This window comes from Paramormyrops kingsleyae, chromosome 8 (assembly GCF_048594095.1).
Source record: "Paramormyrops kingsleyae isolate MSU_618 chromosome 8, PKINGS_0.4, whole genome shotgun sequence".
In the NCBI taxonomy this organism is placed as follows: Eukaryota; Metazoa; Chordata; class Actinopteri; order Osteoglossiformes; family Mormyridae; genus Paramormyrops; species Paramormyrops kingsleyae.
The window spans coordinates 13,264,028-13,287,949 of NC_132804.1; the positions used below are offsets into that span (position 1 = coordinate 13,264,028).

General features: G+C 35.7%; 4 protein-coding genes across 12 annotated transcripts in view; 2 read left to right on the plus strand and 2 right to left on the minus strand.

Moving 5' to 3' along the window:
- The window catches only part of slc5a8l (solute carrier family 5 member 8, like), an 18,971-nt gene extending 12,546 nt beyond the window's left edge, over positions 1 to 6,425 (plus strand). For 2 of the 4 annotated variants that reach the window (XM_023837561.2, XM_023837563.2), the window contains exons 10-16: positions 1,513 to 1,625; positions 2,103 to 2,170; positions 4,212 to 4,298; positions 4,534 to 4,730; positions 5,267 to 5,376; positions 5,539 to 5,627; positions 5,716 to 6,425. In XM_023837561.2, coding sequence (XP_023693329.1) covers positions 1,513 to 1,625; positions 2,103 to 2,170; positions 4,212 to 4,298; positions 4,534 to 4,730; positions 5,267 to 5,376; positions 5,539 to 5,627; positions 5,716 to 5,841 — 790 coding nt within the window. In that variant the 3' untranslated portion in view covers positions 5,842 to 6,425. The remainder of the gene's footprint in view (positions 1 to 1,512; positions 1,626 to 2,102; positions 2,171 to 4,211; positions 4,299 to 4,533; positions 4,731 to 5,266; positions 5,377 to 5,538; positions 5,628 to 5,715) is intronic. The other 2 variants (XR_002841292.2, XM_023837564.2) reach the window with 2 other exon arrangements.
- The window catches only part of tshba (thyroid stimulating hormone subunit beta a), a 16,507-nt gene extending 9,647 nt beyond the window's left edge, over positions 1 to 6,860 (minus strand). The window contains exon 1 of the mRNA XM_023837568.2: positions 6,728 to 6,860. The gene's annotated coding sequence lies outside the window, so the exon portion shown is untranslated. The remainder of the gene's footprint in view (positions 1 to 6,727) is intronic.
- Positions 1,918 to 23,892, minus strand: sycp1 (synaptonemal complex protein 1). Of its 6 annotated transcripts, XR_002841291.2 has the most exons (36): positions 23,590 to 23,892; positions 23,333 to 23,400; positions 22,664 to 22,790; positions 21,382 to 21,466; positions 21,085 to 21,128; positions 20,780 to 20,944; positions 20,610 to 20,677; positions 20,372 to 20,445; positions 20,200 to 20,258; positions 20,024 to 20,081; positions 19,777 to 19,850; positions 19,584 to 19,692; positions 19,395 to 19,489; positions 18,075 to 18,259; positions 17,947 to 17,993; positions 17,808 to 17,869; positions 17,608 to 17,724; positions 16,653 to 16,757; positions 16,457 to 16,554; positions 16,208 to 16,301; positions 15,571 to 15,638; positions 15,408 to 15,489; positions 14,526 to 14,573; positions 14,373 to 14,435; positions 14,217 to 14,279; positions 14,025 to 14,141; positions 13,829 to 13,939; positions 13,662 to 13,754; positions 13,357 to 13,431; positions 13,183 to 13,254; positions 12,712 to 12,885; positions 12,427 to 12,501; positions 12,147 to 12,254; positions 11,901 to 11,972; positions 7,895 to 7,980; positions 1,918 to 2,164 (listed from the first exon to the last, which is right to left on the minus strand). XR_002841291.2 is itself a non-coding variant. In XM_023837555.2 (35 exons), the coding sequence occupies exons 3-35, from the start codon at positions 22,787 to 22,789 to the stop codon at positions 10,271 to 10,273; spliced, it is 3,024 nt and encodes a 1,007-aa protein (XP_023693323.2). In that variant the 5' UTR covers position 22,790; positions 23,333 to 23,400; positions 23,590 to 23,887; the 3' UTR covers positions 9,760 to 10,270. The 6 variants fall into 6 exon arrangements, 5 of the variants coding, with proteins under 5 accessions (XP_023693323.2, XP_023693324.2, XP_023693325.2 ...); XM_023837555.2 differs by lacking the exons at positions 1,918 to 2,164; positions 7,895 to 7,980 and adding an exon at positions 9,760 to 10,408 and having other exon boundaries at positions 23,590 to 23,887; XM_023837556.2 differs by lacking the exons at positions 1,918 to 2,164; positions 7,895 to 7,980 and adding an exon at positions 9,760 to 10,408 and having other exon boundaries at positions 23,290 to 23,400; positions 23,590 to 23,887.
- LOC111857072 (uncharacterized) lies at positions 6,742 to 12,431 on the plus strand. The gene is made up of 4 exons (XM_023837567.2): positions 6,742 to 6,855; positions 8,415 to 8,932; positions 9,167 to 9,325; positions 9,491 to 12,431. Exons 2-4 carry the CDS (start codon positions 8,425 to 8,427, stop codon positions 9,730 to 9,732), a joined length of 909 nt encoding a protein of 302 aa, XP_023693335.1. The 5' UTR covers positions 6,742 to 6,855; positions 8,415 to 8,424; the 3' UTR covers positions 9,733 to 12,431.
- Positions 23,893 to 23,922: the final 30 nt, after the last annotated feature.

The following is a 23,922-nucleotide window of genomic DNA, read 5'->3' on the forward strand; positions in this document are numbered from 1 at the left end:
AATCAAAACCGTTATGGGCAAAGTAACGATGCAGAAAGGTTGAATTTTCTGTTTTCATACCTCTAAACACTGTGTAGTAAAGTTCTTTGTATATTACTTTCAAATATACTCATGTTCAGAAAGGCATAAGGATTCTGTTATAATTTTGTGTTCTCTTCAACGAACACCAGTGAAAATACTTTATCAACTTAAACTTTTATCAGTTTACTGTTTCCTTGTCTTCCATTTTACTTTGAATGATACGTCTTACTGTTACAACTGTAGGAAAATCGTTGAAAAAGCTAAACTGAAAAAAAGTTGCTTTCAATGAAACCAATTGAATCATGTACAGTGGTTCCACACAACTGGAATGAGTGTTTTTGAAAATGAAACCTTTTTTAAGTTGATGCATTCAACAGAACAGAACATAGTTGTATTAATCTCACAAAATTTTCCCATGTCCAATTTAACTTAATTAATTGGTTGGTAGATTGTGTAACATTATTTGTCAATGCTGAGAGAAGGTGAGAGCTCCTCTAGTGGCTGTAGGAATGCATTTACCCTGGAGCAGATGTAATGGATGGAGGCATCATTGCTTTTACACTGTGACTTGTGAAAGAAGAACCAATCAAATAATTTTGCTCATTTAATATTAAGATTTTTACTAGGCATAATTTTTAGAAGCCCACCATCATCAAGGATAGTGTGTCATGGATATTAGTCTGTACCACATTTTTTGCTATTTATTGTTCAGGATCACGCCCCCTCATCTACCCCGTGCGGAATCCCGGTGTTACAGGCTGTTTCGAGTCACGTTCATTGCTGTTGTGTATTTAAGCCCACGTTAGAGTATATTTCCCCAGTCCGGTCATTAACGTTTTGGCGTCGCTGTATGTTACCTGAGTGTGTGATTCCTTACTAAATCTCTCGTTTACCCGACTCCCTGCGCCTGCTTCCCTGCTCCGCGTATGACAAATACAACTTAAAAATAAATATACATTGCAATAAATAAAACTTGTGCTAAATAATTATCACCAACAAAGGACCATTGTTTCACACACTTAAACGAACTTTTTTATATCACCAAAGTAAAAAAGCGTTCTTCACGCCGCTTAATTTAATTTGCGTTACTTGACATTTGCGTTAATTGACGTCCAGCGATGTGACTATTGCACCTGCATACATCGTGATCACGATGCCAAAACAATATATCGTGCAGCGCTAATAAAAACTAATACATTTACAATTTTATGTCAACATAATTTAAGTAAAACCAAGTGAATTGAATCCTTTTTTCAGTATGAATGGGCATTGTATATTCTGGTAAAAACTGATTTTTGTTACACCTGGCATAGTCTATAAATAACTCACCTGTAAAATGATTTTAACTTTATTTTCAGAACTGTTGCACAACAAATAAAAAAGAAATAAAAATTCCAAGAAATAAAACATTTTGTGTGGTAAAAAGTCAGCAGTCCTAAACCGGAAAATGTCATTTGATGTAACACTTATCGGTATCTCCCTTCCCATTAGCACCGTGTCATCCAGCATCAATGCCCTGGTCGCCGTTACTATGGAGGACTTTGTCAAGCCCCTGTGGACCAGCATGACTGAGAAGCAGGCTTCTCTGCTTAACATGGGCCTCAGTGAGTGTGTCTTGTGATTTAATTTGGTTAATTGACTATGGAAGACATGGTTCAGAATGTGGTATAACCAATAATTACGTGACAATTGAATTTGCTATATACAATCATGTCATACTTTTAAGTTCTAGCCATTATGCAGCTGGACATGTAATTGTAGTATCTTTTAGCTAGGCACTTTAACAAGACTATTGGTTGTTGCCAAAACACCTGAAACATGCAGATGAAATGAATTACAGGAAATGTCATCATTTTCTAAAATGAAATTAAAGTAATGGAAGGAAAAACTGGCATATAATTTTACGCTTTTACAGCGTGATGAGTTTATAAAGTTTACATGCATAAATTAGCAAGTAAATAGTAAATACAGGTGTTTTACAAGAAGGAAGTTTGTCTGTTGGTAGATGTAGTTTCTTGCATTACGTGTCTTCCAGCGTAATTGGCTGGTAAGCACTCTGCTGAAGCGCTCTGCATTTCCAGGTGTGGTCTTCGGAGCAGTCTGTATCGGGATGGCAGCTGTGGCATCTCAAATGGGAAGCATTCTGCAGGTATATTTGGAAATTTTCAAAATGAATAAAGAAATCATGTTTTCAAGGTGCCTATACCTGTAATTCTGGTCTGTATAATTTTTATTCTCATTCAGTTGTGATAATTAATATTTAATTTTATATTGTTAAGCTAATAACTTTATGCTTTATCACAGAACAACTACCACACGCATGCAAATGACGTTATTATCTACAGTGCATTCATTAAAAGTATGCAGGCCTCTTTATTTTTTCCACATTTTGTTATGCAGCAGCCATATTCTAATATGGATTAAATTCATACTTGAAATCATAAATCTGTTCAATGCACCATAATCAAAAAGCAAAAGCAAGTTTGTACAAATTGTTGTAAATGTATTAAATATAAGAAAAAAATACTGATGTATCACATATACATTCAGCAATTATTCAGGAATTTGCTATGACATGCATCCTTTTTCCATTGATCATCCTTAAGATGTTTCTACAACTTGATCAAAGTTCACCAGTGGTAAATTTGGTTGATTGGACATGATCTGAAAAGACACACATCTAGCTATATAAGGCCCCACAGCTGAAAGTGCTTGCCAGGAGAAAAAAGGAAAAACATTAGATCAAAGGAATTGTCTGCAAACATCTAAAACAGGATTGTGTGGATGCACAAAGTTGGAGAAGGGTGTTGAATTTTTTTTTTGCAGTTTTAAAGGCTCTGAAGAACACAGTGGCTTCTAACATTCTTAAAGGGGAGACATTTGGAATCATCAAGACACTTTCTTGAGATGGCTACCCAACCAAACAGCAAAAGGGGTAGAAAGGTAGGGCTAGAGGCAGAAAGGTGACGCAAAACCTGAAGATCACTTTGACAGAACTCCAGAAGATTTTGGTGAAGATGGGAAGATTTCAGAGAAGATGGGAGTACCTGCCAGAAGGACACCCATCTCTGCAACGTAGTGGGCAGCTGAATGCTATTCCACAGCAGACGTTGCACCTGCAGTTCAGACTAGATAATCCGTCTGAACCTAAGCAGATTTGGGCTTGGCAAGTACATGGATGGGAGACCAATTAGGAAAGATGAAAGAGGTGTTGGTGTGGTCAACAGGTTAATCCATCCTGTGGTCTGTGTGGATCCCAGGGCAGCGACAGAGACACTGTGCTCTGAAAATGGCCCCATCCTTTGGATGAGACATAAAACTGAGGTCCTGACACTCTGAGGTCATAAAGGATCCCTGGGCATCTTTGTGAAAGAGTAGGGGTGGTCCTGGCCACAACTGCCCGCTGTGGCCCTATGAAATCTGTGGCCTGTACTACAAAGTGGGGTTATTGGCTTATCGGGGGTAACTTGTTGGATTTAAGATACCACAGTTTAAATGGACTTCATATTCGTTCACTTACATTTTGCCCAGACTACCTAAAATCCGATGTTACCCCGATAAGCCAGTAACCCCGCTTCGTAGTACAGACCACTGGCCTCCAATCAATCAACCCCTATATCTAACTGGTGAATTCTCTCCTGCCCCTTTACCACCGTAGCTGGTGGTGACTGTACTGGTGCAGAATGGCTGCTGGTGCATCATCCAGGGTGACAAACTGTGGTGGTGGTTGAAGTGGCTCTCTATTGGAGTTAAATCCAATCAAATATTTCTGGAGAGACCTGAAACTAGCATCTGAGGTTCTGCAAATAAGAATGGGTAAAAGATCCCCAAATCCACCTGTGCCAGGCTTGTAGCTGGAATTACTACAAAGGGTGCTTCAACCGATTACGGTACTGAGTAAAGTCTGAATACTACTGATGTATCTTATTTTTGATACATTTACAAAAATATTTTAAGACACGTACAGAAATTATACAAAATTGTTTGCCTTTTGTATTATTTGCAGATTTGATTTTAAATTCATTCAAAAACTCCAGATTACAGCATGGCTGCTACATAACAAAATATGTGAAAAAAGGAGTGAATACTTTTTGAGTCTCCTGTACAAATGGAATGCAATCATGCCCTCTGCTGGTTAACATCTGTCATGACCAATCAAATGTCAAACATTCCATTATTTAATCACACAGGCAGCCCTGTCCGTTTTTGGGATGATCAGCGGACCATTGCTGGGACTTTATGTGCTTGGAATGTTTTTCCGCTGTGCAAACTCATCTGTAAGTATTCCATTTATACCTACTGCTGTCCATGTGGGCAGTTTTGTTGTCATTCTTACAACTGTAATATATTTAACTATTGTACAAGAAGTTTTTAATAAAATCTGTGAAATATATTTTTATTATGCTATTAATGCTGTTCACCCTGAATATCGTATAAGTAAATCTGGCTTGTGTTATCATGTGTTATTTCGTTAATTTCTGCTTAATCAGAAAGCATTTCTGTCCTGTTTAGGGAGGACTTGTGGGAATGATTACAGGCCTTTTGCTGACACTGTGGGTGGGTATTGGGGCCCAGATGTACCCTCCTCTGCCAGAGAAGACCAGACCACTTCCTCTGAGCACAGAGGGGTGCATTTACAACAATACTCAGAACTTCACCACCATGTCACCCTGGAGCAGCACACAAACATTGATTCCAACGATTCCTAAGTAAGCCCCTACACCCATAATCCTCACCAGAGCCTAGTATGTTGCAGTATGACCCATTCATCAAACTGGACATTTACAGCTACAGTAGGCACAGCAGGTGAAGTGCATTGCTCAAGGGTATACCAACAATCTCTACAGGGAACAGAGCTTATTGATAACAGGTCAGAAGGTGAGACAAAAACGCTGTGAGCACACGGATCTCTAATCACAGATGTTAAGTCACAGAAAATGTGACTCAGTATCTCACAGTGCACCAAGAATCTAAGGCTATAAAAATAAGATGTTATGGTTGCTGTAAATGTGCTTTTTTCCCCTCACTTTTTTGTTCAGTTCAAATTCAGAGATAGACAACAATCACTTTCAGATGCTAAAGGGCTTTGATGTCTTGTCCTGGTTATAAATATTTGAAATACCTTGGCCATTCACAGCTTGTATCTGGGTCATCCTATTATGGACTCTCATAGCTCACCAAACTATGCCTTACTAGAATAGCTGAATGATATTCGTTTTGCAGTTAACCAATTTTACTATTGCAGCAGCAGACCAGCCTTAGCAGACAGCTGGTACTCACTGTCCTATCTTTACTTCTGTCCTGTGGGGACATTGGCGACCATCATCATAGGACTGCTGGTCAGCAGTGTCACAGGTAATGGATATCGCATTTCCCATGATCCTCCTTTCCTGCTAGCACTCCTACGGATTTTCATTTTAAATGCCTTCTTAATAAAACTTTATTTTAACCTCGATGTTACTATGACATGCCAAACACTATAATTATTACCATACATTCATGTACCCCCTCCACTAGGTGGCTGCAAGCAGAGAACAATCCGGCCTGATCTGTTTGTTAGGAAGAGTGATTTATTCTGCTTTAGCAGCTGTGATGACTGCTCCACGGTACAGTCTGCAAAATAAAGAATATCAGAACCTGACATATTGTCATACGGCATTTGGCTCAAGTCTGTTTTGTGTCTTTCCTTTTCAGCCACCGGAGTCCGAAGCACCAGTGAAGTCAAGCTCCAGTCTAAAGGAGGGAAAGAAAAACCTCGCATTCATAGGCTCGCAGATGGATATTGCGGATAAGAACCATGAAAAACTCACATGGTTCTGAACTGCAGCCGGATTGTAGATGTGCATTCCCACTTTGATTCTGCTAGAGAAGCAAGCGAGGTCTAAGTCCATTGTGGCGGTTACATCAAATTTGATGAATGGCATTACACACCAATGACCTCATCTGAGTGTATGTAGCTTAAGAGCTGTTGGGCCTTGTTAAGGAACACTGAACCATAAACTACAAAAGTGTGCAAAAACGCATTTCATTTCACCAGAAACAACAGGGCCTTTGTCAGGCAATTTAAGTCTCTGTGGATTTCACACTTCAGTAGATTATATTAATGTAGTATTTCTATTTCACACATTAATGAACACTATTACTAAAAAGACCCAAAACTGTTTCATACATATGGCATAGCAGGGATAATTCTTTTTTTTATTTTATACACTTTTGTGGTCTATTTTAAATAACACGCATATTCTAATTTTTGTGGGCCAAAAACCATCTGTGGTGAAGTTATTGTAGAATTATCCATGTACAGCTATATTGAAAATAAATACAGTCATATTGTAAAATAGTACCACATTTTTATAGCTATATCAAAATAAACATGATCCTCCCAGACATTTATTTTGCCTTGATCATGTTTGGTTGGTTATTTTTTATGGCATTTTTCTGTAGGTGGTTGAATGAATTTGGTGCATAAATTCTATTGCGTTGTTCACTTCTAAACTGATTGTTGAAGGTGTTTCCAACAGACATATGTTGCATTATAGATTAAAGAACATATAATAATTGAGGCTCTAACAACAGCAAACGAACACTGGGATATAGCTCAACACAAAACAAACATGGAGAGGCCCGATCTGCATAACAACCCCCGTCTCCTAGACAACTGGCTGACAATTCTGGGAGTCAACAAAGCTATGGCCCTCCCACTTACCTGCCCAGGTATCGTGTGAGCCCTCCTCCAACACTCCCAGGCTCACTGGGAGTAGATAGGGAAAGCTGAACTTCAAAGAACAAACAATTCTGACGTCTGGATTTTCCAGGGTGTCTGCTGGAACTCCGGTAAGCTAAACATTCCATCCAAAAATATCAGTACTCTTTTGAAAAATATCCTTTTTCATTCTTCATTTAGACTAGTTGGTGCAAATAGGCATTTTGTGCCGTTTGAGATATGGATGCTTGTGTCAGAGCAGCAGGGAAATGATCCTGTTCAGAGGTACTTCCTGATTTCATGGAGACTGGATATACATGCCTGCAGCTGTAATATTCAGAGGACAATAACACAGAGAAGCTCATTGATCTTAATTCTTGAATTTGATGGGTGTCACAAATCTCTATTATAATGTTAATGAATAAGAAGGGTGAAAAGGAGTTGCAAAGCAAGGTTTCTCTTTGTAAATATCTTTGCCTTGAGTACAGTGTACAACAGGTACGGACATGCTCTCCTTGTTTGTGTGAAATGCCCAAGAAAATGAAACCTAAAGCCCTGGAGCCACAAGACTGAATGCTCAGATCCAAGGTGGAGTGCAGGAGGCACAAAAGTCTTGTTTCTCCCAGCATTGTTATCAGAACGCTCTTTCTCCTTATGGTACTCCATGGGCTCTTTTAGGTGACTTGCAGGAAGAGCCCGTGAAGAAAGAAAGCTATAGACTAGCTGAGTAATTTCCTTCTGTATGCCAGAGCATGTAAACACATGATTCATGGAAAAGCATTTACTGAACAAGACCTGACCAGCTTTACTTTCAACTTTGCCGTGTAGTAGAGGAATATGCAATTTTAAATACCTGAGGCACTATGGTTACGTAAGATGGTCTAAGATGTCCTATGAGCACATTTTGTTATGATATTGCAAAACAAATTCTTATACTTTTACCATTTAGGTAGCCTCCCTTGTGTATTCATATTACACTGTCTTTGTTCAGTAAATCATGTATATCCATCTGTTTTCCAGTGGCTTCTCCAGTAGAGGGTCAAGGGCATGAACATACAGTATGCATTAAGGAAAATAGGGATGCCAAATTTATGAGAATTCAATGGTTATTGGTCAGAATAGTATTAACTCATATAATCAACATCATTTGTCATTCATCCATCTTCTAACCTGTTGTCCAGTACAGAGTTGCAGGGGTGCTTGAAATCTATCCCAAGCAGCATGAGTCAGGGGACACTCTGGGAAGGATGCCAGTCCTTTGCAAAGGAACACACACATTACGGATTATGGTCATTGTATAATGATATAATGGAACTCCAGTATATTGATGATAAAGGCTTTGAATCCCACAGTGGGTGTGATCAAAGTATACTGCCAGTCACTGAATATTTTACTTCTCATCAGTTACTTTACTGGTATCTTTCTATACAAGGCAGTGACTAATGGTACATAGTAATCGCACCATTACTTACTTTTCAGATCTATTTGTATGTAATTTTTTGTTGATATTTATGTAACAATAAATACAAATTTTCAATCATGCACATTCATTTTTTGGTAACATTTTAAGGTCTGCTCCTTAACTATTAATAAACTGTTGCTAATCATTTGATAATATATATCAGTAAATAAAAAGATTCACTTACAATTAAATTTATAAATGTATTATTATTATTTTTTATTTAAATAGGTCCCAAGACATGAAAATGACCCTCGCACAAAGATTTTGTCGGATTCTTTTTCTAGCCAGTTTTGTGTTGACAGTTCTGTCTGAACCTCTTCCCACAACGGGGTCTTCTGATGAAATCAGTACTGCCAATGGCACGGATGTTGTCTCAACAATCTCTGCTCCCAATATCACTGTTTTTTCTACAACGGTTTTGCCAAATCACACCCAGAATGATTCCACCACTGATATTTTTTCTCCAAATTTGACCCAAGACAACCTGGGATTCTCCAAATCCACAACACTCTCACAGATCACAAATGGAGCTATAACCCCTCAGATAACAACAGGCCTTCAACCTTCAACTAAAGTCACAACAACATCTAATGTCACGTTCCCTGCCACTACCCATGGAGCCTGGACAACTGTGAACGTCAGCAGCACATCAAATTACACCACTTATGAATCACAAACAACTGAATCACACCTGAATAAAAACATCACAGCATGGACATCTGCCCCTGGCTATTTCAACACCCAAGGTAAATATTTCTAAAAACTCAATATTTTTAGTTAGCACACATGACAACTATATTGAATTTAGTCAACACATCTCATTGGATATGCCAAGATTATCGTCAATGAAAATTTAATTTTCTCATATGTGAAGCACTTCGAGCTGCATTCCATGTATGAAAAGTGCTATATAAAGATTATTGTTATATTTATAGGCAATATTCATGTTTTAATATTTGTCCCCCATTACATCAAAACAGAACCACCAGGTGGAATGACCTATTCAGAACAGAACATGACAATTCTCTTCAGTGTTGTCACTGGGTTGGCTTTTCTGGTCATGTTCACGTACGCCATATACAGGTGCAAACGGAAGACTCAGTACTCTCATCGTCCTCTCTATAATTCTGAGGAAACAGGTGAGAACTTTAAAAATATTTTGCTTCAGGTTTGCACTAGAGACTGGTAACTTGAGGTCTGCTACCATGATCAAACAACACACAGAAGGAATGCAGGAGCTTAAATGATGGCTGTTCACAGTTATTTTGTTCCTTTTCTATATCCCCAACTATTTGTTTTCACAGTGGACAGGTTTGTGGCAGCAGATGACACTCTAGTAATCTCTGGTGGACTCTACGATGGCCCTCGCATTTACAACCCCACTATGACCACTCTGCATGATGAGGAATTCAATGCCGACCATCCATTTCCCTCCCAACCCACCCAATTTCGACTGGAGTTCATGAATGAAGATGAAGAGAATAAGTCCCCGGACCATGGGACTTGTAGCTTTGAAACATTTCAACCAGTTGGTAATGATTCTTAGTCAACCAAAGTGAGGTTCTGAACGTAATACATTTTTTCACAAATGTACTTTATTTTAATTTGCTAACAAGGCCAAGTTTCAAATTGCCAATTCAGCTATGACATACTTTGATGAGTAAACACAATGTCAACAAGGACATGCTATTCATTAAAGTATTTAATTTCAACACTATTAAAACAACAAGCTAACATATTTAATGAAAACAACAAATGGAAGTAGATAAATATAACATTTTAAATAAAAATCAATTTGACATCAAAAACCAGTTTATAAAGTATACTTATGGCTAATATAAAGTACTAACATTAATGACACTATAAATACAAGGTATATGAAGTGTAATAAATTATACGAGTAACAGGCCAACTAGAACACACATTAAAACCTAAATAACTAATTGGAACCAAAGAACTAGTCTAATTCACTCAACAAAATTTTAAAGATTTTGAGATTAAACTCCTAGTCTGTCATTATACGAACAGAACTGCAATTCAGTCAGATCTTAATACTACCCATCAAGTCCTGTAAAAGAGGAGAGCTAAGCAAAAATTTTTTCAGATGCTTTTTTCTTCTTTTTCATATCTGCACTGGTTACAGCTGTCCATCCAGCATCTCTCATTCTTTTCACTGCTGCCAGTTTCAAAGCCACCCCAGGGGATTTAGACACAGTGGGACTCTGGCTCAGAAAGGACAGCATGGCAGAATGTGAAAAAGCAGTGAAATAACTCTTCATTCAACATCTGATGACTGAAAAATACCAGGATACTACAATGCAAACCCTTGAGACTTCAAATCATCAACACAGATTAATAAATTCATCACACACACATAAAGCCTTTTTAACTAAGTGAGACAGGTGGTGTGCAATGCCTATATATGGATTGCCAACCATGATATTTGCAATAAATCAAGACTTCACAAAGGTTTTTTAAGCTCTAAGTTCTTCTGATAAACTTTATTTGGTAACACTTTACTTAAAGCAGTCATATAAATGAACACAGCAATAAATATTTATAAAAAGGCATAACACATTATAGCCATACTTCATTATGCTTATGAAGCTCTCATCTATAATGCACTATAAATACCTTCATAATGCAGTACAAAGTATCCTTAATTCTTATACTTATAGTGCACTACTGATTAGAGTGTCATAGAGTATTCATGTCCATGTTTATAACACTTTATAAGCGCATTATAATCTATTATGAAGGTATCTATAATGCATTATAAAGACTGATTTAAGTAGTGTTACCCTCGATTTATTTCCTGAATTTTCCTCTTAGCCTAGGTACAGTACACATGAGTGTCAGTTTATACATCACCACCACTCATTATAAAAACTGAAGCAAAGAGCAAAATATGACTTCATAATACTTCATAAAACAAAATTCCTCAGGCTGAGCAGCTATATTTACAGAACTTAGGACCAATTTCTCACAATTAAGCGGCAAATTAACAATTAATAACTATCATAAAATTAAATTTTAAATGGTTAAATATGGCAACAGTGAAATTTTAAATTATTTACTTTTAGTACTTTTAGACCCCCATACTGCTGGAAGCTTCCAGCATCTTTTCAGTCACCTCTCCCCATCTGAAAAGGTTCTACTCCCAAAAACTTTATGTTATCAATAAAAGACAAATAAATATCTTACTGCGACTTCTGTGGAAAACCACAAATATAATTAAGAACCATTGACTCAATGCAAGATCACATTGAGCCTGGAGTTTATCCCATGGGGCAAACTACACCCTGGGCTAATACTGCACATCGTACTTATAGTGACAATGAACCTAACCTGCAATCTGTACACCGCATTTTACTGTACTCTAATCATCATACCGACACTTGCACTACTAGCAAACTATGAACATGAAAGGTGTGGCACATTATTCGCTACATGGCTATCAATTTACAAACAACAATACAAACTTCTTTATTTAGCTCAAACAAAACAGAATGAAACAGTACACAATAATTTGTATGCTTCTTTACACAATGACTAGAGGTTATTAATTCTCAATTGTTACATAGCAGTATTTCCCTGCATTTTGTAGAATAGGCATGCATGGCCCACAGGACATGTGCTGAGCTACCCTGTAAAGATCTTGATGCTTAAATTAGGTACACTACTTGAATTAAATTCCTACAATAAATACTGTACCTTTAGATGATGCATAGGTATTCCGTAATCACCTGTCTTCCTAACATTGGGCTCACCTTCAACAAGAAAACTCTTCCAAGCAACAACAGTTTGAAAAGAATGTTTTAGTGACACAGTATAACATTTGTGCATTACGTAATACAGTGTAATACTGTATAATGTTGAATCAATAATAATAACATAATCTTTGAATTTATGAGACAAGCAACCATAGCTTTTATATTTGGGAAAAATGCTTAAAAATACCAGTAAATCTTGTTGTTCAGAGCTATCAGATGTGGAGTCAAATTCCAGGACAGTTTTAATCCAGGGCACAGATTTTCCAGTAGAAGGTGGTGTACGTATTCTGTATGACTAAAATGAAAAAAAACCTGTTAGTTCACACTTAAGACACTACTTTATACTCACTCTGCTGCTTACGTTTGCTACAATTTTTAGAATGGATACAATGATATTTTAAAATAACACAGTGGATGCATACATACAAATAGGTTGAAGAAATAAATAAAATGAATTGTATAATTACTTTAATCCGTGGTGTGGTCTTTGCCTTTTTGCGTGAAATGCAGGACTGAGTTTTTAAGTTTTCTGTTCCTGACTCCTTTAACATAACACAGATTTAAAATTTGGCAGTAGTGAAGTATACATCAACAATGACATAAACTAACAAGGTTAACCAAAATGGCCATCAAAAACACTGGCCGAGTTTTGTAAGAACTCTACAAATTCAAATCAAAGGATTCTGAGGATGATAAATATCACACTTCAAGGGCATATACTGGTATTAGAAAGAGATCAGATATTTTCTTACTTTATTTGGTGGTGTTTTCATAATGTTTTTGGAAGGACCCAGAGATGAATCTGTAATATCAGTGCCATTTTCTGTCTTCTTCGTAGACAATGCTGATTTCCTCATGAACCTGAGTGAAGACTGTGTTTTCTGGCTTGTACTACAACATATTTCTTTGATGTTATGTTGAGGTGTCTAGCAAAACAAACAAATAAGATGGGGGGAAAAAAGAAAAGCTGAATTTTCAAAACACTTTTTTGTCTCCTACTGCCGGCAATGTTAAATAAAACTGGATGTTAAATATGTTGATATACATTATAATAATTTATACCTGCTATAAAATCAAATCATACATACATAAATGAATCAAGACAAATGTTTCCAATGTAACTAGTACAGTAATTCAAAAAGAATGAAAGATAATGAATAAACAGAAACATTCAATTAGACTTAACAACAAGTATTGAATCTTAAAATGACTATACAGTGTACCTTCTCTTTCACATCCTCCTGCACAGACTTCATTTTTAAGTTCAAATCTGTAATTTCCTGTTTAAGTTCGTCCTGTAAGCCACAAGAACCTGGTTTAATTTAGCAGTATTTATTCAGTATTAACAGGATTCAGTATTTATTAACCATAAAACATTCAGGATGTTTAAAACTTACCATCTCTCTCACTTCATTTTCAAGCTGCTGTTTTAAATTTGAATTCTCAATTTTTGTCTCTGAAAGTTCCAGTACCTAAAACATATTCATTTCACAAAATCCTTCACATTATGAATGTTGTGGTTTAAATAAAAATGTTGTGATACTTATCAATACAATATATCTATAAAATGTGTGAAGGATAATTCTGAGAAAGTGACCTGTTAATTTGCTTTTGAAGGTAGCCACCTGAAAATATGTTCAATGCATAATGCTTTAACTTAATCCCACTATTGCTGTGTTGTACTGAGTAAGATGTACCATACCAATGAGGTGTAACTGGCATTTGCTTCAGCTTCTTTCAGTCTCCTGTTATCAAGCTCAGCATATTTTTCTTCAATCATCTTGTCATACTGATTCTGAAAAACAATGAAACACTTTCCAACATATGCAGGACATTTTCAGACAATTTCTTGGGCACACTGATCTTTACCTTGTGCTTTTCCATTAAGGCCACCATGTCAGATATCTTGTGCTGGCACTTGATTTCTGTCTCCTCTTTGATTCGAACAGCTTCCTGGGTTTCAAGGTTAAGCTTTTCTACCTGAAAGAGTAAAAAGAGGAAGTAAGCCAAAGCACTAATCAGTCTGGCTTTTAGTTGATAAGAAATTGTTGTTGTTATTTTTTACCTTCTTATAGAGGTCAGATTCAGTCACAGCATTCATTTTCATTTCTGCCTGTAACTTCGTAAGCTTTTCATTGTTAAGACTTTGAATATTTTTAAATTGTTCTTTAATTTCATTCACCTAAAAGCAAAACATAAAATGTAACACTGCTCATTTACACACTATGGTATAACCACAGAGATATACATTGCTTACCTCAGTGTCAAGTTTATTGCATTTCTCTCTTTCTGTTGCCAGCTGTTTTTTTAAACTGTTATTCTGAAAAGATAGTCAGAAAGCTAAAAGTAAGATTTCTCAGATATCCAAGTTTGGCAGTCATGATGAATTAAAATAAATGCAACAATTACTAACCGCTTTTAGGCATTCATTGTAAGCTTTTGTTTTATTTTCTGTTTTTAGTTTTGAGGAATTTAGCTGTAAATAAAATAGGAGCAATAGATTAATTCATTAAAGAATAAAAACACACTAAAAAGAAGCCAAACATAAAACAATACATTAATTTACCTTAAATAGCTTTTTATTTTTAATTACTTCTTCCTGCAAACTTTTGTTCTGTATGATCACCATGACCATTGAATTATAAAAGAAAAAACTGAACGTTTATATTCTAGCTAAATTTCATCACAGAAATATAAAAACTAAAAATGGCATAAATTGAAATATATCTCATGATTAAGGACATTGTGATGCCAGAATTAGCAGCTGATACTCAACAAGTAAAATTACCCAATTCAACACCACAGTAAAAAACAAAACAATGAATTCCATGTACTTCAACATACACACTCCATTGCTGAAAACATTTGAAGATTGCAAAACACAACAGTGGCATGTGCCCTTCAAGTAGTAAATAAAAACAAACAACTATTACCATTACAAAAAAGAACAGTGGCATGTATCTAAAACAAACAATATTGTGCTTAAAATATAAACAGTGATCACATCACCAATTGCAACAAGCTTAAGAATAAATGTAATTAGGTTAGTAACTTTAAAATAAACGTTGTCAGGAGGATCTGTATAAGATTTTTACTAATCGGTTTGTGGTCTGTAACATTTTATGATTGTCAGGACTTAAACTAGACAATGTTTATGAATGGACACATGATTCGAGAGTGGTAAGCATCTTTCGGGTATGTCCTATTACTGTAGAAAAACAGCCACGTCATGTTTTCATAATTTTGACATCCACTTAATACTGAAGTATCGGTTCTCGTGATATCCCTACTCATGATTAATAAAATTCAAATCCAAATATTCGTATCAGTTCACATTTTATTTTTATGAACCACATGTGTAGTCTTACAAAATGAGAAATAAGTGAAAATTAGTTCAGGATATCAGGAGATGAAATTGTAACGAATAAGTGAATGCTGCTTAGCTTACACATTCTTCATAATTTTCTTGCATTGCCATCATCTTTTCATCTTGTTCTTCAACTCTTAACTTCAGTGGTTCCAGTACATCTCTTAGGTAAAAAAGGACATGGTTTAGAAAAATAACAGCAAGAGTATATACTAATGGAATCAGCTATATATTTCTTTTTCACCTGAGTTGATCGTTTTCCTCTTTTAATCTCTCAATTTCTTTTTCAGTTGTCTCCTCTGCATTATTTTCCTAATTATGGATTAAATGGATGAATTATGGATGATCATATTTTGATTTTTCAAGACAAATGTACCGTCTTCCAAATTTTATATTAACATTAATTCTAAAATCCTTACTTATACACAATAAGAAAAAATAGTTTTGAACTATCTAGGCCAGTGGTCACCAACATGGTGCCCGTGGGCACCAGGATGCCCCCAAGAACTACATGAGTCGCCTGTGGACCTGTTCTAAAAATAGCACAACTCACTAGTGAGCAGCGTCTAAAATTTAATTTTATCCTGTTGCTATTCTTCTTTAATCACATTTGCATTTATATAGATTTGAAAATGACAATATCTAGAATAAAAGCATTTAATACATGTTTATTATACATGAAGTTTAGATAAATTTAGGAGGGCGTTTCAAACTGGTAGCCCTTCGTATGGCTCAGTACCGATGAGGTAGCTCCCAGTTTCAAAAAGGTTGGTGAGCCCTGATCTAGGCCTTTGTTCCACCATGTTCTAGTAATAAATACGTAAATTCCATGAATTTCAGCAGTCAGAACTCATATTTAGTAGATCAATAATGTTAAGAACCTTTTCGGGTGATGCACCTTCTGCTTGTTCAGTAATTCTCTCATTTTGAAGCTGGAGTTTGTTGAAGATTGCCATGACCTCCTTGTACTCATTCCTTTAAAGAAGAATGCTTTATATTTTCCATATTGCTATTATTAATATTATTATTATTATTATTATTATTATTAAAACTACCTACCAACACTATTAATTATTTGTTAATTATTCCTTATAAATGCTTTTGTAAACTAATTTAAAATTCTCACGTACTGTTCAATGTTCTTTTTTAACTGATTATTTTCTTCTGCAAGTTTTAGTTCATTGCTTTGTGCAACATGTAACTTCTCTGCCATTTCACACAATTTGGTCTATAAAAGACAAAGACGTAAATATAATAAGAAACATCTGAAAAAAAAACTAGATAAACCCAAACAAAAGTAAATAAAGGAGGCAAAAGAAACCTGACCTCACTCTTCTGAGTAATTTCCTTCAAATTCCTCAGTTCTTCTTGTAAATTGTTCAGGGAATTCTCAGAAAATTCCTTTTCAACTGATGTTACATAAGCTTTATTCTACAAGAGAGGAAAATAAACAAGTTGTATTAAAGCAAATGACAAAACATGCATCCATCTTGCAACCACTTTTCCTGTACCGGGTTACAGAAGAACCTGAAGCTTATCCAAGGCAAGGAAACACTGTGGGATCACATTCCATATACGATGGGAAATTTAGAGATGCTGATTTACTGTATTCATGCCAAGTCTTTGGAATTCAGGAGGAATGCCAACACAGGGAGAACAGCAAAAACTCCATATACACAACAGGATTCAAACGCCCAACTGATTAAGCCACTGTCCCTTTGTGAATGATGCCTATGGCGTAAAATGATTTAAAATCAAGTGGTATTTTGTATCTGACTTCATAGAATATTAGACTGTCTACAAAGACAAGCTGGTAAGCAAAAAAGAAGAGGCATTAGGCTTGTATAAATTGGACAATAAACTTGTAATTAGTGCACATAGTAAAAGTTAAAAAATAAAAGACTGTCACACTGTTGTCACACATGTTGTCACCAACAACCAGTGACCTTTACCAAAACTGCAACACAAACACAAACTCATTTACTTGGGATTTTATCAGAAAACTGATTGTATAGCTTACTAACAGATGGTCACAATACTTTAAAACAAATTATTATCACAAAGTGGTTTTGTCAATAATGAAAACAACTATTACTCTCCTCAGGTTGTACTTTCTTCAACTTTTTACTTTAGATATTCACTGAAATTATTCTTTTAATAATTTCTTGTCATTACATTAGAAACAAAATAAGCACTTTTAGCCACATGATGAAAAAACTTATTTTTTACAAATTAAGTCAAATAAAGAAATAAACAAACAAATAAAGAAAAAACAACTTACCAATAATTCAGAAATTTCTGAATTTTTACTCATAAGATCCATGTCAAGTTGTGATACCTTTGTTGCCTCTGTTTGTAATTTCTCTTCTAATATTATTAGAGATTTTGACATTGCATCCTGCAAAATAGAAGAAATATTTAATGAAATTTTACTGAACATCATACACAATTAATTATTTTAAACAAGAATGTAAAACATACCATATCCTCTCTAAGAATCTTTATCTCATTTTCTTTTGCTATTTTATGTTGTACTGTTTCTCCTGTAATGGTCAGAACATTTACAGTCAATGTACATAAATGAATTTAACGTACAATTCTGAAAAAGTATTAATGTTACCTAATTCACTGGTTTTTATTTTCAATTCCTCTTCAAGATCTTTTCTCCTAAAACAAAGAGAATGTATTGTCAAATTAAAGAAAGTGCACCAGGTAAAATTTGGAACCAATTGAACAAATTTTCCCTACCTTTGCATTTCAGATTTCAGTGATTCCTGAAGTTCCTGGGCCGTGGTTTGAATTTGCAAAAGTTTTCCTTTTTGTTCATCTTTAATTTTATAAAGCTCATCCAGAGTACTGTCCTTTTCTGTGACAATTTTCATATATTCCATTTCCTTTTTCTGTAAAGCAGTTTCAAGACTTTGTCTTTTTCCCTGAAAATAATTAAACAATACAGTGTTTCTCCTACCATTATACATTATTAGGGGGGCGTCCCACCACCCCAACGGCACCTCCCACCACCCCCCCCCCCTTGAAGGTCAAGTTAATTTTATATTCTAAATAGCACCAGATCACAACAGATGTCATTTAAGGTTACCTTTCCTATAGAACAGGTCTATATATTGTCCTTTTATTGAACAAACTAAATAGCCTTGTTATCATATTTACACAACAGCTTGTCATTTTTGTCTCAACATGGTTGCGTGTTTACAATTCTCCTCTGCTCTCTGTATCGCGCATGGCGGAGTTCCGCCCCGATGCTCGCGCACAGGCACGTGTGTGCACACAGAGGTGGGCACACTCCCACCAGTGGACATAGAGCGCGCGTCGGAAAATATGTCACGTAATAAATACGTTTCACAATGGGATTTTCTCCTTTAAACTATCACTTTTTTAAGCTACCAGCTATCACTTTTAAAGTCTAACTATTTGCAGTTCAAGGCAAACATCCTCAACAGGCTGCAAGGAGACCACCTTACAGCCTGCATGTGGATCTCAATAAATAGGCCAGATGTTTCTGACTTCCCATTTCAAGAGGGTCTACAAATGTTTTCTTCCAGAAGCCCAGAAAGATACACTGCAGTGACAAAAGCTGCACACTTTGTGGATAATTGTCATAAAAAAGAAATGTTCTAATGAACAGTTCAGATGTTATACTGCTGTCATTTAAAGAAACACATGAATGCCAGGAATCCTGTTGGTGTCCCCCCCCCCCCCCCCCACCCCCCACCCCTCACCCCCCTGTGCAGAAGTCTCAGGCAGTCAAACAAAATGTTTAGAGCTAATTATCTGGGTAGTATCTGCTCTAAACAAAAATGCTATTTAATGTTACACCATATGCAAATTAAAAATACTGTACCATGATGTATAGATTATCCATATGAGGTATGCTAATGGTCAAGTCAAAAAATAAACTGGTGACAGTTGCTGCAAATACAGGGGTGACATTTTGGCAGACATGATACCAGTTTTACACCAACATGAAGATCATTCAAACATTATTTCCCTTGACTGACTAACACTATAATTCTATGCTTAATAATTTATTAAATACCACACAGTCCCAACCTCAATGTCTTTTTGAGATTCTTCTATTTCCTGTAACTTTTCAAGCAGCAGCTCATGGTCTTGTTTGGAAATTTGAAGCTTTTCATATTGTTGCCCTGTGAATTTATATATATATATATATATATATACACAGCATTGTCTATAATATGCACAAGACAGCATATGGAAAAGAAAATGATCAATCCATACTTGCTGCTTCTTGTAACTGAATGCAGTCCTCTTGCTTATCCTGCAAGTTTTTAAGTACCTCTTGGAGTTTGTTATCTTTGTCATTCATTTTTACCCAAAGCATTGCAACCTTAAATGTAAAATACAAATGAATTATATTGTTTTTGTTTTATGAAGATTTTATATATATATGTAACATACATAAAATACCAACCTCTTCTTCTTTCATTCTTAATTCCTCTTGAAACCTCTGCTCAATATCCTCATATTGTTTGAGCTCTTCCTTGACTACACATGGGATTTTATAAGCAATTTATTAAAAGAAATGATTTAAATGTAAAAAACTAGTAGTAACTAAATTCTGTTTTACAAGATATCATTTATATATTCTATTTTGTGAGGCACTGTAATGTACAGGATACAGTACATAAATGTTTTAGTGATATTCCTTTCCAACTTACATTTTAACTTATCAGATTCAGTTTGACCACGAAGGCCTTCAAATGCACCGATTATCCTCTGAAATAAAATTGAGTTAATATGCCAGATAATTGAGTTAATAAGACAGATAATTCCAGCATTCTGTTGGTATTTTATTTCAATGTATATTCAACTAAAATAAATAAAGAACAAGTACCTGAATGGTTTCGCTGTTTTGGATAAAGAGTTCATGGGTTTCCAGCCTTTCAGATTCAACTACAGGAATAATTTACATTGTATGTTTTAAAAGTTGTATAATTGGCATATAAAATAGACATAAAGAGGTCCTCTAATAAATATTTCAAAATTACCATTTGTACATTACTTACATAAACTCATCTTCTCTACTGATCTCTCAAAAGCATCATTCAGAATAGTACACAGATTTTGGGTTGCACTGCTTCTGTAATGTAATTCATATAAGTAACACATATGTTGCCGTTTTTGCATAATGATACATTGAGTAAAATAAGATGCTTTTAGGAATCACAGGTCATGAATGACCATTTAAATTCTCAACCGGAACATGACAGCAACGTTATATTGCAATTTCTTTCCTGTACATACTTGTTTTTCAGCTCTGTATTTTCACACATTTGATTCTCCAGTTTTATGCTAAGGGTCTCATTTTCAAACTATAAGATCAAAACAAAAGGGCATGATCTTCAATTTTATATTACACAAAAGCCACTGTATCAATTGAACTTTTCAAATTGTAGAAAAAACTCAAAATGTACCTGTAGCTCCTGAATTGCTTTGCGTTGATTTTCAATTGTTCTTTTATTCTCATGCAATAATTTGTCCTTCCGTGAAATTTCTGAATCTAGTTCAAATTTCCAGCTATTTATTTTTTCAAATTCTTCCAAAAGCTTAGAACACAAATCACTTGACAGTGAAATTTTCTAAAGCAAAAATAAAAATAATTTTCATACTTAGAATTTATTGGCTTTGAAATAAACTGATCACCACACAATCTACAGCTTTTGCTTATCAGCATGATTCAAAAACACATTCACTGTCAGCTGTTCATGTTTAAACTTACCTCTTCTTTTTCCATTGGCATTACGACAATTTTCTTTGCTGCATCTTTTAACAAATTAATATACTTGGTTAAAACTAATCTTAATAGTTTATCCAGAGCTTTATTTAACCATAGAAAGTTCAGCTATTCGACAAATATATACAGACATCAATTTATATTTATTCACCACTTTTGTATTCAACATACTATAATAAATATGTGTACTTTGTATTACACATTACATGTATGCATGGTACAGATATAGTGCTATAATCAAGCTGATCTGCATAGAAATAAAAATTATGAATTGTAATTTACCTGTTTTGAAAGATTTTGAGGAAGCAACCATACTAGTATTTTGAAATGGACTGTTTAAATCTTTCTGAGGGCACTTACTGGGGGCCTAAAAAACAAAGCCATGCCATAGAATGGTAAGTACTCAGTACAGCTGGCTGGGGTTGCCAACTGTCACACTCACACTTTCAGACTCTTACAGCAAAGTCTTACAGCAAATCTGTAATATTCCATCATTAACTTAAATTAGCTACATAAAAAGTGTTGGGGTAATTTGGAAATCCTACAGACTACTTACAAACTAATAAAACTCTCATACACAAAATGTATGCATGTACTTGTCTTGAATTGAAAATCTCTCTCCAGCCAGCTGACCTAAGTTTAATATGACAATAAATCATGAGTAGGACCACATTATTTAACTGTAGGGCTTCACTGTATAATTGATGCCATTAAGGATGAAGTCCTAATTAGTGAATCAATATTAGTCTAAATAAACAACACTAATAATGTCACACAAGGCAAACACCAAAGTACAGTATCAAAATGTATCCTGTAGTTTGTTAGTACAATTCAGTGACGGCTGGTGAAAAAAAATTCTTGGTGGGGCTGACATACCAATAGATTTCCCTTCCTAGTCCAGTATAAGCATTCAAATGAACAGTCAGAAAATTACAACAATTTAATTTCCTTCTCAAATTCAGCAGTTTCACAGATAAAGTAAATCAAGTCCTGTTGTAGGCTTTAACCTTCCCCTTAGTTGGCTGGGTGATATTTATTTCTGGCTTGTCGGGACCCAGCTCCTTAACATCGATTTTATCCACCATCGTCCTTCTCACAAAAGGGTAATTCAATAACGATCTCACCGAATTTGGTGGAAGCTGCCCCTCAACTGTCGCCGCCGCCATCATCTCTCTCTGACTGACCTGAGAGCAATCCAAAACTTTCCCGCATTTTCTGTAGCAGGGGCGAAATTTCCAGCACCCCAAAACCATTTAACTCGGCGATGCTGATAGGCCGAATCTTTATTATTTTCGCCTAGCAAACCATACACGATTGGCTATTTCACTGCACTTCTGGGGTGCTTTGATGAGCAGCCAAGAAGAAAAATGATTGGTGGAAATCTGTCAGTGGAAATTTACTGTTGAATGAGAGTCAGTTGGTGGAAATGTTGTTTAAATAATTCAGATTGCATGTAGGCACACACTATTAAGCGAAACTGACATTGATATGGGCCAGCCGCCACTGGTACAATTCATTATTTTTTTCCTTAATCACATACTGTATTCCCAGGATAACAAGCTACCTGTACTGGCTGCATAATGCCAGGGGTATTTGGAGTAATTTCTTGAGGTCTGACTGCAAACACTTGTCCGGTACTGATCCTTGGTGGCACCAAGAGCTTGAAGTTAAATGGTCTTTCCTTCTCCATTCTCACATGTCATACAATGAAAAACAAACAGATAACACATCGTCTCTATAAAACTGGAGTTAATTATCACCCCTAAATTTTCGTTAGATTAAGTTTATAAAACCAATACTTAAAGAATTAACTTGATTACAACACCTATAATTAAAACGAACGATTTAGACTATTCTACACAAACGGTTTAGTTATATTACTGCGGTTCGTGGAAGGTCATATATCAACTTCAAGAGCATAGGAACCGCGGGCCTGTCACCACCCCCACCAATTATTTAATTTTGATTAATTCATCCGCCCCTATAATCAGATCTCCGCGTTGAAAGGATCAATTCGTGTCTATCGCGCGATCGTTGTCATGTAAAATAAAGTAGTTGAAGACATTTCAAAATACACCACGAAAGGCAAACGGTAATTTAGCCATGTTTATATGGACAGAGTCTATTAATTAAACTGGACTGTTTATGCCTGCCTATATGTCTTACATTTTGTACAAACTAGATAAATACCTTGAATAAAGTTGCGCGTAATCCACTAGCCTTTGTTACCTACCTGAGGAAACCAGGATTAACGGTTTAGTCGTTAGGTTTGGCGCGTGAAGCGGGGCTCGCGAGATGGACCTGAAACGAAGGCAGTACGTGATATCAGTATTTGTTAATTATTTTATAAAAGATAAAAATAATCATACAGTAACACCAAGCTATACTTTGTACATTGTTTGCAAAAACGACGCGATTTTTTTTACAGTTTTGTTTTCACAGACAACAATTCGGGGCTTCCCAAATACCGCATGTGCAGAAATGCCTTACCGTAAAGCACGTGCGACATCTATTTGGGGTATTTGGTTTCGAGGAGAGAGTTATCTCCACTAATTTAACTATTATGAAGTTCGAAATTTACACTAAAACCGAACAGCGACAGTCGCAAGATATTTAGTCGAAATATTCTGAAATGCGGTAGTTTAACAGAGAACATTTGTATTCTCGTACTATTCTCCCCTGCAGGCGGTTAAATAAAAAAATGCTCTTAAGTTACGTGTTTCTGAAGTCGATGGGAAAATATGGTTCAGTTTTTACTTTGGCGTATGGGAGAATGACCCCTTAATGCACGACTGCTCAACCCTGCCTGCTCCTGGGAATCTA